The sequence below is a fragment of the Passer domesticus genome, chromosome 2 (assembly GCF_036417665.1).
Source record: "Passer domesticus isolate bPasDom1 chromosome 2, bPasDom1.hap1, whole genome shotgun sequence".
In the NCBI taxonomy this organism is placed as follows: domain Eukaryota; kingdom Metazoa; phylum Chordata; class Aves; order Passeriformes; family Passeridae; genus Passer; species Passer domesticus.
In genome coordinates this window covers 38,821,452-38,837,854 of record NC_087475.1, presented here as the reverse complement: position 1 = coordinate 38,837,854, position 16,403 = coordinate 38,821,452, and the positions used below count along the sequence as shown (strand labels likewise).

The 16,403-nt window shown below is 37.1% G+C and overlaps 1 protein-coding gene across 3 annotated transcripts in view; it reads left to right on the top strand.

Moving 5' to 3' along the window:
- Positions 1–16,403, top strand: part of TPP2 (tripeptidyl peptidase 2) — a 52,493-nt gene that overhangs the window by 9,763 nt on the left and 26,327 nt on the right. For all 3 annotated transcript variants that reach the window (XM_064408324.1, XM_064408326.1, XM_064408325.1), the window contains exons 6-18: positions 310–473; positions 1,711–1,865; positions 2,884–2,960; positions 3,488–3,615; positions 5,461–5,560; positions 7,516–7,664; positions 7,792–7,907; positions 9,483–9,651; positions 11,585–11,742; positions 12,257–12,333; positions 13,152–13,258; positions 14,041–14,195; positions 15,223–15,339. In XM_064408324.1, the coding sequence (XP_064264394.1) occupies positions 310–473; positions 1,711–1,865; positions 2,884–2,960; positions 3,488–3,615; positions 5,461–5,560; positions 7,516–7,664; positions 7,792–7,907; positions 9,483–9,651; positions 11,585–11,742; positions 12,257–12,333; positions 13,152–13,258; positions 14,041–14,195; positions 15,223–15,339 (1,672 nt within the window). The remainder of the gene's footprint in view (positions 1–309; positions 474–1,710; positions 1,866–2,883; positions 2,961–3,487; positions 3,616–5,460; positions 5,561–7,515; positions 7,665–7,791; positions 7,908–9,482; positions 9,652–11,584; positions 11,743–12,256; positions 12,334–13,151; positions 13,259–14,040; positions 14,196–15,222; positions 15,340–16,403) is intronic.

Below are 16,403 nucleotides of genomic sequence, written 5' to 3'. Positions count from 1 at the left end.
TCAGTACCGAACATCTACTTTTAGTAAAATTTTTCCTTGAACTTGCATAAGTTTTCATACTCTTGCTTTTCAAATACTCTTGCTTTGAATTTGCAAATCAGTTTATTTAGATAACTCGTAGCTTCTGAATCTTAAGTATAAACAACCAAGATTTAAGGTAGTTGCTCAAAGAACTATTTAAAGATACCATAAACACAGAACCAAACTTCTTGAGTTCTTTTGGCTATGCTCAGCTGTAGAGGGTAGGTAACCAAAAGTTTGCAGCAGCTGGGACATTGTCTTTTTTTGTTTGTTTATTTTTATCAACAGAGCCTGCATAGATACAAGTGAGAGTGGTGACTTAACTAACTGTACAGTGCTGAGAACCTATAAAGAGGCTCAGGAATATGGATCTTTTGGAACATCTGAGATGTTGAATTATTCTGTGAATATATACGATGATGGAAACCTCCTTTCTATTGTGACAAGTGGAGGTAAATGAAAATAATCTTAAAGCATTTTGCTGCTAAATAGGTATCATGAGAAGCAGTAATTTGTATTGGGTCTTGTTTCTGATATTTGGGATGGTTTGAGGCAGCTGTCACAGTACAGCATTAGTTATTATGGTTTTCAAGATCAATACTCCTATTTGCTGAACTAAATCTGTAATGATGGCTCATTACCAAACTTCCTTGCATTTTTGTGTGAATTGTTGTCAACTTTGTGTACATAAGCATGTATACATAGAAGATGCATACTTAGGTATTTAACATGTACATGCATCTTAAAAGCTCAACTAAAGAGAGCCTTCTTTCAAAAAAACCTTTTTGTTATGTTTGTTAGAGTGATGATTGATTTTTAATTGCTCTCCTTTGTACTTGTATACTTTAAGAATCTTAAATATAATACCCATGAACAAAATGGGTATTGATCTTAATTTAGGTTTATACAAACTTTTTTTTTATGTCACATGTCACTATAACTGTAGCTCAAACCAGTCTGAAGCTGTTCTAGAGTATTCTTTAAATAATTGTGGTTTGTTTTGGAAGCAAACTGAGTGGGTGGGATGGTATGGATGCATTTGCTTTGAAAAGTGCTCTTCATTTCTTATGAAACTATCCCATCTCAGTAGAGCTACATAAGCAGTTCAGGTTTCTAAATAGATGGTACCTTATTTGAGATGTTCCTTTCTATGTTTTTGTGCAGTTTTGTTTTCTGTTCTTAATCCCTGCTACCTGAGTTGTCTCAGGTGTAGTATTTATAACTTTGAGTAGGAAGTGTTGAGCCTTCAAAGTAACTTTTGTTAGTGGAATTAAGTTAATACTTTGTTCCTCTCTTCCTGCTGCCTCCTTTCTCTCCTTAAAAAGGTGTTTGCCTTGTTGAAACCCATACAATTAGCCTCAGCCTATTGATCCAGCCTGTCCAGTTCCCTTTGTAGAGCCTTGCTACCCTCCAGCTGATCAGCACTCCTGCCAGCCTGTTGTTGTCTGCACAGTGACTGAGGATGCTCTTAATCCCCTTGTCCAGACCATCAAAAAGCATTGACCAGGGCTGGCTCCACTGCTGAGTCCTGGTGAACACTGTCACCCTTTTGGTATCAGCAGCACTGGTGACTGGCCACTGACTGGATTTATGTGCTTACAGCTCAATAAGTGAAAATTAATTGAGCTGTAGCATATTGAATTCTTACAAATGAAGTTCACTAAAAATAGGTGCTTTTCCTTTGCTCAGGAGCACATGGAACACATGTGGCTAGTATTGCAGCTGGATACTTTCCAGAAGAACCAGAACGGAATGGTGTGGCTCCTGGAGCTCAGATTCTTGCAATCAAGATTGGTGACACGAGACTAAGTACAATGGAAACTGGCACTGGTCTCATAAGAGCTGTGGGTATTTAACAGAATAAATTATTAATCTCAGCAGTATGATTTAAATGTAGAATGTTGTGAAACTTCATGCCCTATTTGTTTATTTAGGCTTTGTTTTTATGGTTCTACAGTATTTCCAACAAAAATACCAAAAATTAAAAAAACAACCAAGCCACCCCCCAAAAAAAACAACCCCAAACCCTTAAGCAATAAATAGCACAGCCAAAACCCCTAAAAGCAGCTAGAATGTATTTTAAAGCATAATTTAAGACTAGTGTTTTAATATAAAACAAGACTTCTGTTGCATAGAGCTGTTAGAGTTATTCTGGGCTAACAGACTTGCAGTGTCTGACTAGCTTGATGCATGAGAGAAGTTACTTGCGTACTTGCTGAAGTTCTTTGTATTGCCATGTATCTTTTACAGTTACTCAGATCTAGAATAAATCTAAAATAGAGGCAAGTATCTACCTATGTTGCTGTATTTGTGTTAACTCTTTTTCTTAAGAGTGAGTAAAAATAGCATTCCTTTCAGTGATGAAAGACCCAAGAGCTTTTCTGTGTAATGAGTTGATAAGGGAAAATTTTACTCAAGAAAAGGATATGAAAAGACTGTGCTTGTGGTCCATAGGATATTTTGATGTAGCAACATGAACAATAAATTTTTTGCAACTTTTGGAGTTCAGTCAAACTGTGCAGGAAAGGAGAATTTTATGCTCTTGAGACAATACTGTTGTATGCAGTTTTCTCTTAGGATAATTTCTTAGGTAATCTCTTAGGGTCTTCATTTATGGCTGGGAAGAATGAGGCTATAAGAATAAGAGTTCTTTTCAGGGAATAGGTTTTTTTAAAATTTTCTTAATTCCTTGGGAAAATAGCTCTTATCTGGCTGTAGTAAATTATTTTCTAGATTCAAAAGATGTATCTGTCTTTCTTAGATATGTAGCAAATCAGTTTAAGCAGATGTTTTCTGTCATTCCTGAAGTCACTTTCATTCTTTGACTAGCACATATTTTGACTTCCATTTTTACTTTATCAGATGATAGAAACAATAAAATACAAATGTGATCTTGTCAACTACAGCTATGGAGAAGCAACACACTGGCCAAATTCTGGGTGAGTAGTACTGTGGTTAAAGTATTTTAATTACACAGAGGTGGAATTGTATTTGTTGAGCTTTCTGTAAGTCAAGTAGAGGCTAAGTGAATCATCCAGGCTCACGTGATTCATAAGTTAAGAAACTGTGCAGTATAAATTTTAAACTGGCTTTGAAAGAAGTAAACCCATTGAAAAAGCTTTTCATTTATAATTTGTATACAAATATATCACACACAGATTTATAACACATATACAAATAATATTTTAGCATAATAAAGAACTTTTATAGTTGCAACACCACATGATATGTGGGGTATTTTTTGAAGACCTAGGATCACTACATAGTTTTCACTCCTTTTTGAAACCAGAAGATATTATTGTGCTCAGCTTCTGTACTGGAACCGCCTCTGCTAGGTGTGGGAAGCAGGCTGCATAAGCTTCCTTGTTTGGTGAATGGACAAAGGTTGTACTAGAAATGGGAGCTTTGTCCTGTGGAAGAAAGCAATATTGTTGAGTAAATGATTCATTTATTTCTCTTACTTTAGGAGAATTTGTGAAGTGATTAATGAAGCAGTGTGGAAACACAATGTAATCTATGTTTCAAGTGCAGGAAATAATGGTCCTTGCCTTTCTACAGTTGGATGTCCTGGTGGAACTACATCTAGTGTAATAGGTAAATAATTCATTTAGAAAAAAAATTTGACAGTATTCAGCTTCTGTCTTTTCAGACTTTGTACTTTTGTTAGATGTTTGATTGCTGAACTAAATCTAAAAAATTGCCTGCTGTACTACAAGGTTAATTCTGAGAGAGGCACTTGCTCTATGCTTAGGTATACAAATTTAGATTGTTATCTTCTTACAGTTCAAGACCTTACATGTGTGGAAAAGAGGTGGGAGGCAAATGGTCTTGATTTAGTGTGGCTTTGTATAAAATTTGCAAAAGAAATCTTTGGTCTGACTCACTTGACTATTTCAGAATTTTTTTTTCAATTGTAACTGTGTAAGCACACCACTTTGCTCCAACCCATAGCTGCTGGTAAGTGCAACTTAAGAAAATATGATTCTCAGTTGGATTCTAATTAGTCTTCTGGAAAGTATTGCAATGCATTTTGAATTGTAAGAGCTAAGTTTTTGATCATCTGTCTTCATCAGATACTCTGATTTTTATTTTTAGTGAAACAGATGTTTTTAATTTGGATAAAAAATAATCCCATGCTAGGAGCTAGACAAGTCCTTGTAGGGGAGGAGTTTTTCCAGCTGCAATACCACTGCTGTGCAAGTCTATTGCTGTCATTAAAATTCTTTTTCTGATAGGTTAATATATGGTTTTGATATTATAGTGAAAGGTTGAGTTATAAGTTTGAGCAAAATGCCTAGCATTCAGGGGTGACTTCCTTAGTCTTAATTTTTATATAAATCCTTTATGATCTCACTACTGCATTACACAAGATGCTTTTTAAGTGTCAGAATTCTTATGCAAGGAGAGCAGTGTGTAAGGAGACTAGCGTGAAGCCTTGGAAGCTGGAGAGCTGCTATTCTAGGGCATCTAGCAGAATTAATGCTGATTACTTTCTGAAAGTTAATCTGTTGTTAATGCACTACTGAGACTGGGGGTTGGAACTGGAACTAACAAGCTCTTTTCAGGTCTGCACTGGCTTTGCTCTTACAGTGCATCTACTCTGTCAATTCAGCTTAGCTGTATCACTCTAGAGACGGCGTGATTATTCACTCTGCATGCCAAGTAGTTTGCTCCTGTCCTCCATATGGAGTGAAGCAGATAGAGTTTTTGTTTTTTTGAGGGTAAAGCAAAATACAGCTGACAGGTTGGCTTAGTTAACACAGAGACAGACGCAGGCCTTACCAAATTTGTCAACTTGGTATGGTAGTTTTGTACCACTATGGTAATGCTTGTGCTGTAAACAAAATCATAGTTGCAGTGTGCATCCTTGGCATTTTCTTCTACAGTTGCTACTTTATCAGGCTTTGGTGTAGTCATTTACATACTCTGTGTACTTGGAACTGATACCCAGTAAAGACTGTCTCCTGACTGGGATCTGTGGACGTGGCCATTTGCTCCAGAGGGTGTAGCTGGGAGCCACATGAGCATGAACCAGTGCACATGGATTGCTCTGATGTGCAGTTGTAGTTTGTGGCAGAGCAGTGTAAACAGAGGAAAGGGGCGCAGGAGAGAAAGAAGACATGTATAAATTACCTGTTGAGAAGGAAGTGTAGAAGGTTATATTCTAGCTGAATAAAAGTGAAACTTGGAAGTTTGCATGATATTTTGCACACTATTATACAGTGTGCCCATCAGCATTGTTACTGCATAGCATGATACTTTACACTTGCCTTGCAAAAATATCTGGATTTAATGAGATGGAAAATGTGTGTTTCCATTTTAAATGTCAAGATGTCAAGCAAGAATTCTTATCATAAAGAATTTAAACCACAGAAGAATTTTACTTTAGTTCTTCATAAAAATTCATATTACATCTAAAATGCTTGAGTGTTTTTACAGGTGTTGGTGCTTATGTGTCACCTGACATGATGGTTGCTGAATACTCATTGAGAGAAAAACTGCCAGCAAATCAGTACACTTGGTCATCCAGAGGGCCTAGGTAGGTTATATTCCAAGAACAACTGATTACTTTGCGGTTCAGGTGATATAACTCAAAATCTAAGATTGGTCACTAATACCAAAATCAAAGTATTTCTTTCCTGCGGAAAAAGCATAACTAGCCTGCTCTTCTGGTAACACCTCTGTATGTTGGGATCTAGAACTCCTGGAGGAAAGGGAATAGCATGGAACTGCCTCAGCACAGCCTGTATTTTCCAGAAAACTATTTGGGTGCAGATTTATTCAAAGATGATAAAAGTTACTAAAAGGTTGTTTGGGAATTTGTTTTGGTTTTTTTAATTTCCTTTTTTTTCTATAGCATTTATTTCATTAGGTTAGTGTGGTTAAATGTGCTGTAAGTGATGAAGATTAAAATGGATACTGTTACTGCAGTGGTGTTACTTCTGGCTTCAGTGACATTGCTGTGATGGTGTAATTTACTCAAGGGTTTTGTTTGAGTTCAGTAGAGGTGTGAGTAGGCAAAAAAATTGCTTTCTACCTTACACTACAGAAAATTTTCGGAAATGTGTGAAAGAAATTTTAAGTGCAGTGTAAACTGCCAATTTTTATTTCATTTCTCAGAAGCATCTGATAGTAATGTGATAGATAAGCAAAGAAAAAAAATAGTAAGATCTCTTGGGAATTGTCCTCTAGCTGTTACGGTGTTTGTATGTTTACAGGCAAGTATATTGTTTCAAGAATGTTACTATGAAAGATTGTCATGTTTTGTGTAGGGAAAAGAGGAATGTGCTGTCTGCCTTCCGCTGAGAAAGGGAGATTAATTTGTAATTAATTTTGGTAGACACACACACACACATATATAAATATAATTTTTTGTGTGCTTAGTCACTGTGCCCTCTAAAATAGTCAGCTGAAAGGCCAAGTCTGGCCAAAGGAGGATTCCCTTTGTTTAGGGTGCAATATGCAGATGACTGGAGCGTTCCTAAAGTTTGCTGGAGCAGTCTTGATGTAAGGTTCAGTCCGTCACAGTGGGCAGTAGAGGCTTTCAGGCAGATATGCTGTGCACTGCTAGGTGTTGGGATGCAGAACCTTTTTAAGAGTTTATATACGGCTGTCATAAAATATGTCCAAATGTCACATTGCCGTATCATACTTGGAATATTCTGATTTTAGACATATGAAGCTGTTAGTGTGGGATATAAGTACCCTAAAATATCCTACCTCTCTACAGGACTGAGTAGCTCAGGCTCAGGGCTGTCCTAATTCAAGCAGTGCAATTTTTGTCTGTCCAGAGCAAGAACGATGAAGCATATCTGGCTCACAAGACTTGAAAACTGGATGCTATTCTAACTGTGCCATAGGCACACAAGTTGCTCTGTTCTTAAATATGCATGTGAAAGACGTGGGGTTTAGGGATCAGACCCAGCTGATCCTGGTCTACTTCTTGGCATTACTTTTTATGTGTTCTCCCCTTGTCCTCTTGTCTCAGGCCTGTAAATTCAAAACTTAACCTGGTAGTGAACTGTCGGTATGCAAAATTAGAAGTCTAGGTTTTGAATCGTGGATCTTTTGGATCTTTGGAGGCCTTCCTCCCCCTTTTACTATTTTTCTTTAAAGCAATAACCATTGAATAGGCTATATGGAATGCTAATTTATTTATTGAAGTGTTTAATAAGTTGGTTTATGTGCATTTTGTAATTCAAATCCCAGGAAGTATTCTGCTGGCTAAACTCAAGCCTGGTGGAGAATATTGAAGGAGTGAAAATTTAGAAACCTCTCACTGTGAAACAGGCACAGCTGATGATTAACATGTCATTTTAAATTGTTACTTGGTAGCATGCTTTTTCTTGGTTTAATGAGTTAATAGATTTGGTGAAGTAAAATGCAGTGAGTATTCTCTAAAGAGAACCTTTTTTAAAGTGTACTGACAACTTTATCTTAAATTGTACCAAAAAAAAAAAAGTTGGTGTTTTAACCATTGTTTTTTAATGCTAGCACTGATGGAGCCCTTGGAGTAAGTATCAGTGCCCCAGGAGGTGCTATTGCTTCTGTTCCAAACTGGACTCTGCGAGGAACACAGCTCATGAATGGCACATCCATGTCTTCTCCCAATGCATGTGGAGGCATTGCATTAGTATTGTCAGGTAAAGTGCTGCAATGTTAAACGTAGATGCATCATCTAAAAGAGGTTAGATACTTTTTCCTCTTAAAAAAATGGTGTCACTTTCAAGTATTTGTTGTATCCACTAACCCTCTTATTTTTAATTTCAGGACTCAAAGCTAATAATGTTCATTACACTGTTCATTCTGTCAGAAGAGCATTAGAAAATACTGCAGTGAAAGCTGAAAACATAGAAGTATTTGCACAAGGACATGGTATTATTCAGGTACTTGAAAGCAAAAAAACCCAGTATAATATAAATAACTGCTGGTGAAAAACTAACCCACAAAACAGCTTTTGAGGTGATCTCACTCAATATGTTCCATGCTACTTGATTCTCAAATCTCACTGGGGGAGAGGAAGGGAATGTAGTGGGAGGGGAGGAGGAATGAGAAGATTCTTCCAGTTTCAGCATGCAATTACTGTAAAGTAAATGTGATAACTGGACACATTCTTAGGCTGATCAAAAAGATACATGGACATAAAAGTGGGATGTAGGTTTTTATCACCCACATGTGGATTTAGGCGCCACATGGGCGCCTAAATTCTGTCCTAATGTCCAAAAATGTTTTTACATATTGTCAGAGACAGCTGAACTTGTTCTGTCCAGAGAAAAGCTGGGACTAAGTTCTGGGCAGTGAAAACAGATACCCACACTGGTTCACAAAGAAGTACAGATGCAGTTGTACAGGGACTTTGCTGCAGGCCTGCACTAAACAGTCTGAGTGCCCATTGTTTCCTATGGGATTCAGAGTGGTTTGGAAATCTGTGATGTGATCCTCTGTATGGTAAAGGCATACTGATTGAGTGTCTCCCTATGCATAAGCTTATGTTCTTACAGAGCTTTTGCCTACAGTCATTCCTGTCCTAGTCTAATAGGAGTACAAAGTTTTTTCTATTGTGCTTCAGAATGCCAGATGTTAAATGCTTAGCCCAAAATTCAAGTTCTGGAGATGCTAGAACCTAGTAGGTAGTACTTGTTAAGCACGTCTGTAATGCTGAGTTTGATACAGAAGGCAGTAGTGGTGCTAGCTATGTCAATTAAAAAATAAAATGCACCAATCATACTTGGTGTTTTAGTAGCCTGTGATTAAATCATGTGTTAAAATGTGATGAGAATTGATCTTGGAGACAAGGTGTTGTATGTCCACTTGTCTCAAAGGAGAGTGCCCTAATCTTCACCGGTGAAGGTACCTTGCTGTCAAGTAGAAGAGAATTTAAGATTTTTGTAGTCAGTAAAATAGCAAGTGAGGTGGAAAGGTGTCTTTTTAAAACAAGGAGATGAATTTGTTAAGTGAGTTTATTGTGACAGCTCATGTACTTAAACCCAGACCTGGATTTCATGACCTCATTCTTTTACTTCATATCAATATATAAGACTTGTGTGGGTATTCCATTGCATGACTTTTTTTAATTGCTCGACTTCTTATTGTATAAAAGTTTTAAATGTTTTAACTAGTGTTGCTCCATTTATGAAAAAGTCACCTAAATTAGAAGAGTAGGTTTGGGCCTTGAAGTCCTCTTCTTCAAAGTCATATCTGAATAGGAATCTTTTTATGGATTTACAGCAGAAGAGACTTGACCTTGTTTGTTCTTAGTTTTCTGTCTCTCTGTGGCCATTGCAGACTGAAAATTGCTTCATTTTCTGTACTGAGTATCATGCAATTGCCTTTTGCTCAGGTAGCATGTGAGGTACTTCACTGTTTGTTGCTGTTCTTGATAAACATTTCATATTGAAGAGAATATGCATAAATTGCTATTACGTTGAAATTTGTTAATTTAGAACTTGCTCTTTTAACAGGTTGATAAAGCCTATGACTACCTCATTCAGAATTCATCATTCACAAGTAACATCGGCTTCACAGTTACTGTCGGCAGCAACCGTGGAATCTACCTCAGAGATCCAGCCCAGACAGTGGCACCATCTGATCATGGGGTTGGCATAGAACCTGTCTTTCCTGAGAATACAGGTAGGAAAGAGCTTTAGTAGGTGGAGGTGCAGAGAAATACAAATGTCAACTTGAAACAAAAAGCTGTGATATTGATGAGTGATAGGAATCTGTACTGTGAAAGGAGTCAGTGTAACCGTAAGTTTGATGGTCAAGGAAGATGTGCAAATTAAAGAACTTTTCCATTTTCAGCCTCAGACTTGCATGCAGGGCTTTCATGTTGTTTGGGGAGACTGTTGCTTCAATGCTTTCTCTCACTGAAAAAAGGAGATCTCTTTGTTCTGTAGAAATTTAAAGTCAAGTTGTGAGGGGCTTTGGAGAAACAGAGAATAAGCATAGGTCCCTGATGTTTCATGAAATTATGAAACTTCAGGGTTTGTGTTGTAGATAACTTTTGGCAAAGGTTGATGAGTGTTCTAAAGATGAAAGCACTTACCCAGAAATTGGTTTCTCAGTTATTTAAAGACTATAAATTCTAGATTTAGACTTCATCTAAGTTTTTACAACCTGAGAAAAATCTTGTTTAATGAATTAGACTTCCTTTCACTATCTCATAATTAATGAAGATATCTAAGAGCAATACAGGAATTTATATGGATTTTATTACTAAAAGGGTAAAAATAACTTGTGCAGATGAAAATGAGATTTAACCTTTTTTTCTGCAAACCCTTTTGCCTTGCTTAATTTAATAAAAATTGGAAGTCACTGAGAGACTGAATTATGTTGTATTTGGAAAGGGAGCCATGTGAGAGCTTGTTACTGAGTTTATTCTTTTCCTAAAATCAGTTGTCATCAAGAAGGTTGGCATGTGACAAAGGCCTGAGTTTATTTAGGGGCAGAAAGGGTATGAGTTGGGGCAGGTTGCTGACTCCAGATAACTTACTTGCTTGACAGCTTGCATTGCAGTCAGTGCATTTTAAATTTAACATGTGACACAAAATAATTGTTCACTGGACTTCTGCAGGAAATAAGCAATCTAAAAACAGGCATTTGCAATGAATGACTAGCACTGGCACATAGGTGTTGTTTCCCTAGCTTTCCCTGGTACTTGTTTTCCCTAGTCATTTCTGTGCTTTGTCTGGTGTCTTCAACAAGACTGAGTTTGAGAAACTGTAAGTGAGAACTTAGGGAGGCTGATTGCTCTGTTTGTCTCTTGAAGCTCTCTTCAAGCTTTTATTGCTTCTGCTGTACTTATAATAGAGTGTCCTTTTCTCTGCTTAATCTAGATATGATGAAATGTCTGAAAATTAAGATAAGCTTAATTATGATTAAGAAACAGGAAAAAAATTCTTGAAATGTCATTAATCTTCTGAGCAGGAGGAAGCTGCTAAGAACTAAAACATTTTGGCTGCTCTGGATGCTTTTCTGGAAGCTGTGCTTTAATACATAGCATTTTTGGCTATGTATTAAAAAAGCTAATTTACAGAATCTGCCAGATTGTTTTCAAAATCTGACTAGATTATCATAGTCATTTTAATAGACTTCACCTCTTGCTTAGTATGCTTTATAATGTAGTTTGGTAATTAGCATAGCATCCAGAATAAATGTGATTGCTTTTTGTTGTATTTCTCTGCATTAGACAGCACTTTTTCTATAGAAGGAAGTTTATACCTGCTCCCAGACTATGTTGTGGGTATACCTACTATGCTGTGGGTAACTGAAGCCTTGCTTACCAGCCCTACCTTTGACTTTGTCAGCTTTCACTATTTCAGAGGAGAGGAATTTCAAAGCTGGATACCACCTTTATTTAACTGCCTACTGCTGCTATTCTTGTGTTGTCAAGTCAAAAGAAGTAATATAGAACACTCGCTTTGTGCAGAATCTGAGATACAGGGGCCCTAAGGTTGATTCCTATATTTTACCAATATGTATATTTTAATGGCAGATACTGTTATGGTGACTATGTGCACATGTTTGTGTTATTGAATTGTTTTCATAATTTGTTTCCTGACAGAAAACACTGAAAGAATATCTCTCCAGCTTCATTTAGCTTTAACTTCAAATGCACCATGGGTCCAGTGTCCTAGTCATTTAGAACTCATGAACCAGTGTCGACACATAAATATCCGTGTGGATCCACGTGGCCTGAGTGGAGGAGTACATTATACAGAGGTATGGAAGTACTGGTGTTCTGAGCAAGATTTTGTGCCTGTATGTGTCCTTACAGGGGCTCTATCAACTTTTCATAGAAATAATATATAAAGAAATAAAATCTTTGAGGTTTACAGAGTAGAAAGTAGTGCCACAGTGTATTTCAGTCTATACAGACTGAAGCCAGGGAGCAGCAATACTTGGGCTATACAATGTTGTATAGCACATGCCTGTAGGACTTCGAGTATCTATGTTTGAAAAATAAGAGCATATAGAAAACATAAGCCAAATAACTGACCATTGATTAAGTTTTTTTCCTCTGGTGAGATGAGTCAAAATGGGAAAAAATATTATTTTTTTCCTCAGTGATTGTTGGTGTTTTATTGTTTCTAGGGTGACAGTGCTCAAATGACCTTTTCTCCTCAGTGACAACTACAAAGATTCAAAATACTCTGCCACTGGTTTAAGTTGAATGTTGTCTTCTGTAGTTGGATTTTGACAAAAGATTTTGAGTTGTTGTATTTTATTTTGTTAGGTGTGTGGATATGATACAGCAACGCCTAATGCAGGCCCTTTGTTCAGAGTTCCAATCACTGTTGTTATACCGACAAGGTGAGTAAATCCAGAACTCTTGAGAGTTCCTGAACTTTCTACAAAAACCTGAAAAGATTCTTACAGCAGGCTTATGCAGTTGTGATTTTTTTTTTATAGTTTAGTCATGACAGCAGTGTGTTCTGGTGGGCTTAGCCACAGCAGCTTTCTGGTCTGTCAGGATACAGATGCCTTCTGGCTTGTTGACCGAAGTATCAATCAATGTACTGTTCATATGTGTAGGTCAGCTGGAGTTTTTTTTTTTTTTCATTTCTGCCGGGGGAACTAGAGTACAAAAAGCCAGAGGGCATTATTTGGCCATTGCATACATTGGGATAAGTTTTGATCATTACTTCAATACAGTGAGTTTAGAGTTGGCATTGCACCCATCATTGGCTTAAACACAAGACTTAAGCGATGGTGATAAGGAAGGAGGGAGAGTATTTTACTAGACCTGTTTGGTGGACATCATCTCTGAGGGGGAAAGACAAAGTAACTGTTCTCTAACTCATTTATTTATTATTCCATACCTTAGCTCATTTCAGTGGCAATTCACTCCGCCAGGAAAAGCAGATCCACTGAAAATGAGGATTTTTTGATACTTCTGTTTAGGCACTCTAATTTTGGGGAAGGTGTTTACATAGTGTGGTGGAGCTGACATTTTAAATCTTTTGGATACTTTGCGCTGTCAGATTATGTATTAGTAGGAATAGTATAATTGGTGTTGAAGAATAAATGTACTCATTGTACACATTTTTAGAGTATTTTTGCATTTTAAAATGCTTCAAAAATTGGCTTCACAGTTTGACTAGTGTTTGTGTTTTCCTTTTGACATACAGAGTCGATGAATCATCAAGCTATGACCTGACATACACAGATGTTCATTTTAAACCTGGTCAGATCCGAAGGCACTTCATTGATGTTCCCCAGGGAGCTACATGGGCTGGTAAGGAAAATGACCACATTAACTAAATAAAAAACTGCATCTCTCAGACTTGACAAAGTTGGTTTTAAATAATTTTGGGTTCTGCCTGAATAAATACTGAAGGTTTTGGCCCATGAATATGTAAATATTTGTTTGATTTTTAAGCTCTTATATGACTGATTTTGAGTTATTTCATGGTTTTTGGCATAGTAGGATCTTGATTCTAAGTCTTAAAAGAAACCAGCCAATAACAATTTAAAGTTGTTGGGTATACCTGGAGGAATGCCCCATGTTTATGGAAAAGTATCACTGTCTGAGGCTTACATAGTTTTTAAGGTGTATGGATGTAGTGTTGAAAGAAGTCATAACTGAAGAAAATTTGATTTTCACAATTTTGCAAAAAGGGAAAGAAAGGGGTTTTTTTTCCTTGTCTTTTCTTTGTGAAATTACTAAACATTAGTCCTTTGAAAAATCTTTCATTTAGTCTGAAGTTAGTGATAGGACTCTTACTTTGCAATTCAGCCGTCCGTCCTATGCAGATGATACATCTGTACTATCTGATTAATTTTCACCATTCAATTGAGACATGTTTCTCTTTAACCATCCTCTGAATTTAGCTGTTTTTTTTTTAAACCTGAAAGAGTTTTTGAAATTAATTGATGTAGAAGCATTTTTCACATGTGGAGCCACTTGGGGTACTGCATAACTTCTTAAATTGCAAATTGCTTGTGAAAGTAGTGTTTCTCTGCTTTTCTTCTAAAATTCTTGTGTCTTCAGACTAAATTTCTTTTTCTTTAATCTAGAAGTGACAGTGTGTTCATGCTCAGCTGATGTGACTGCCAAGTTTGTGCTTCATGCCGTTCAGCTCGTGAAGCAAAAAGCATACAGAAGTCATGAGTTCTACAAATTTTCATCCTTACCAGAAAAAGGCTCTGTGATTGAAGCATTTCCTGTCTTAGTAAGTTTCCTTAGGGTGGGGTAAATAAAATAATGTATCAGTGCAGTGTAACATAACTTATTTGGGATTTTTTTTCCCTAAGAAAAGCCCCAAACCCAAGACTTTGCTTTTTACAGTAGGCAATGCATCTGATTTTCAGTTTGTTTATGCAGTTTGTTTCCCTTTCAAATAGGAGTTATGCCTTGTTAGATAGTTCAGCATATTTTGCCTTTTGTGGTTAATGCAGTGGTCTGGGACATCTTCATCTTGAAGCCAGGGGTAACTGACTGGCTCACATTCATGCATCCTTGGTACAGGAGTCTTAGCTTGGATAATGCTAGCTCAAGGGTCCAAAACGGGGAATGAACTAGCAGTTCAGGGGTGTAGATAATAGAGCCTCCTTCAAGTTTGTCCCCTGCTTTGTTCAGTTTAGTTGTATACCTCTAATGCCAAAGAGTAGTTATTATTTCTGTGCAATTCAGTCCCTTACCCTCTGTGGAAATACCAGGTGGGAGACCATAAGCTATGTTGATCCCACTGACACATTATTTTGTCATGTTATTTAAAAACTGAAACAGGAAAAACACAGAAAACCCCACCAACCAGGCAAAAACAAAACTATCCCAAACCTCTCAAGTTTTGTCATGTTACTTAGGGAGAAAGTGAGGTCTCTTTTTCTAATACATTTTTTTTTGGTGCACACACATCAAAATGATCTATGAACTAACCTGTCTGCCTGGTTTGAGGGATAAGAATTGAAGACAGAACATTTAAAAGCAGCACCTTTCTGTGTAGAGTATATCCCGCCACTCCTTGTTTTGAAGCATTTCTCAGTCATGCTGTTTTGTTGGAATTGTCTTACGTTTTCTGAACCAAGTCTTACTTGGAACTGTACCAATCTGTACAATTGGAGTAAACTGGACATAAGAGGTCTTTTTTGAGTTGTAGTCTGGTCGGGTTTTGTTTTCTTCGTTGGGTTTAGGGAGGCTGGGGTCAATAGAAGAGGAAGATGGGAGCTGGACTCTAACTTTGTGCTTTTGTTACCCAGGCTGGAAAAACCATTGAATTTTGCGTTGCTCGATGGTGGGCAAGCCTTAGTGATGTTAGCATTAATTACACAATTTCTTTCCATGGTGTCCTTTGTGGTGCTCCTCAGCTAAATATGGTAAGTTTTCCAGAGTGCTTATATTTAATTACTGTGAAATCCTATGGTTTCTCAGAAAAAAAACAGCTTTTCTTCTTTCTTGCCTGAATTTAGAAACAGTGGAAGTATTTTTGTACGTGAGGCTTCCATCTTCTCTTTTTAAAATTAAGTTGGAGTTCAGTCCCAGACAAATGCCAGTTACCATTATTTATTGTTTTTTCTATGCCTTTTCATTAGAAACCACTAGTGAAAAAAAGGAAAAAAAAACCCAAACAAAAAAGTTAAACTCAACACCTGTACATAAGACATACTAAAAGGCTGAAAATATAAATATGCTTACAGTACCAAATGTTTTATGTAAATAAACTTTGCTGGGACCACAGCACTCTGAATACCATATTCAGAGTAAAATTTCCTTATTATTTATTTTCTGTTCAGTGTTCTGTTGAGATGTGGTGATTGGCTTGAGAGTCATCATTTAGGGCAGTTGAAAGTACAGTGGGTGGGGCAGTGTCATGATTCATTAATAGTCTGTGATACTAAAGGATTGAAAAAGTTGCTTAAAATGTTACTGTGATACCTACAGTACTTTGTCTTGGTCCTATGTTCTTTGGTGTCCTATGCAACCTGGCTTGTCCTGACACTGCTTCCCTTAGGAGAGAGCTCTTTGAGAGCTGTTACTTACATGAAGCAGCAGCAGTCTTGGCTCATACCTCTTTTTCATCTAATGGCCAGAGCAAGTCGTAGCTCTCCTGTGGGTGAATTTGGATTTATTCAGGCTCTAAGAGCTAAATAAACTGAGGAAGAGAGAGTGGGTAGTGTGTTAAGGTACTAGGTGTTGAACTGGTAGAACATCAAAAGAAAGAGCTATTGGTGATGGTGTGCACAGAAGCCTCCCCCAGCCCAGTAGGATTATACCGAATTAATAATGGGCACTGAAAAATAAGATAATACAAATAGTCTTGATCTTCCTTTTTTGATCACCAGTAACTTCCATAAAATAAATTTCAATAATGCTCATATACTAGTATCTTTGTCATGGAATACTGCTAGAAATAAACTTTTTGAATCGTTTTGCCCATCAC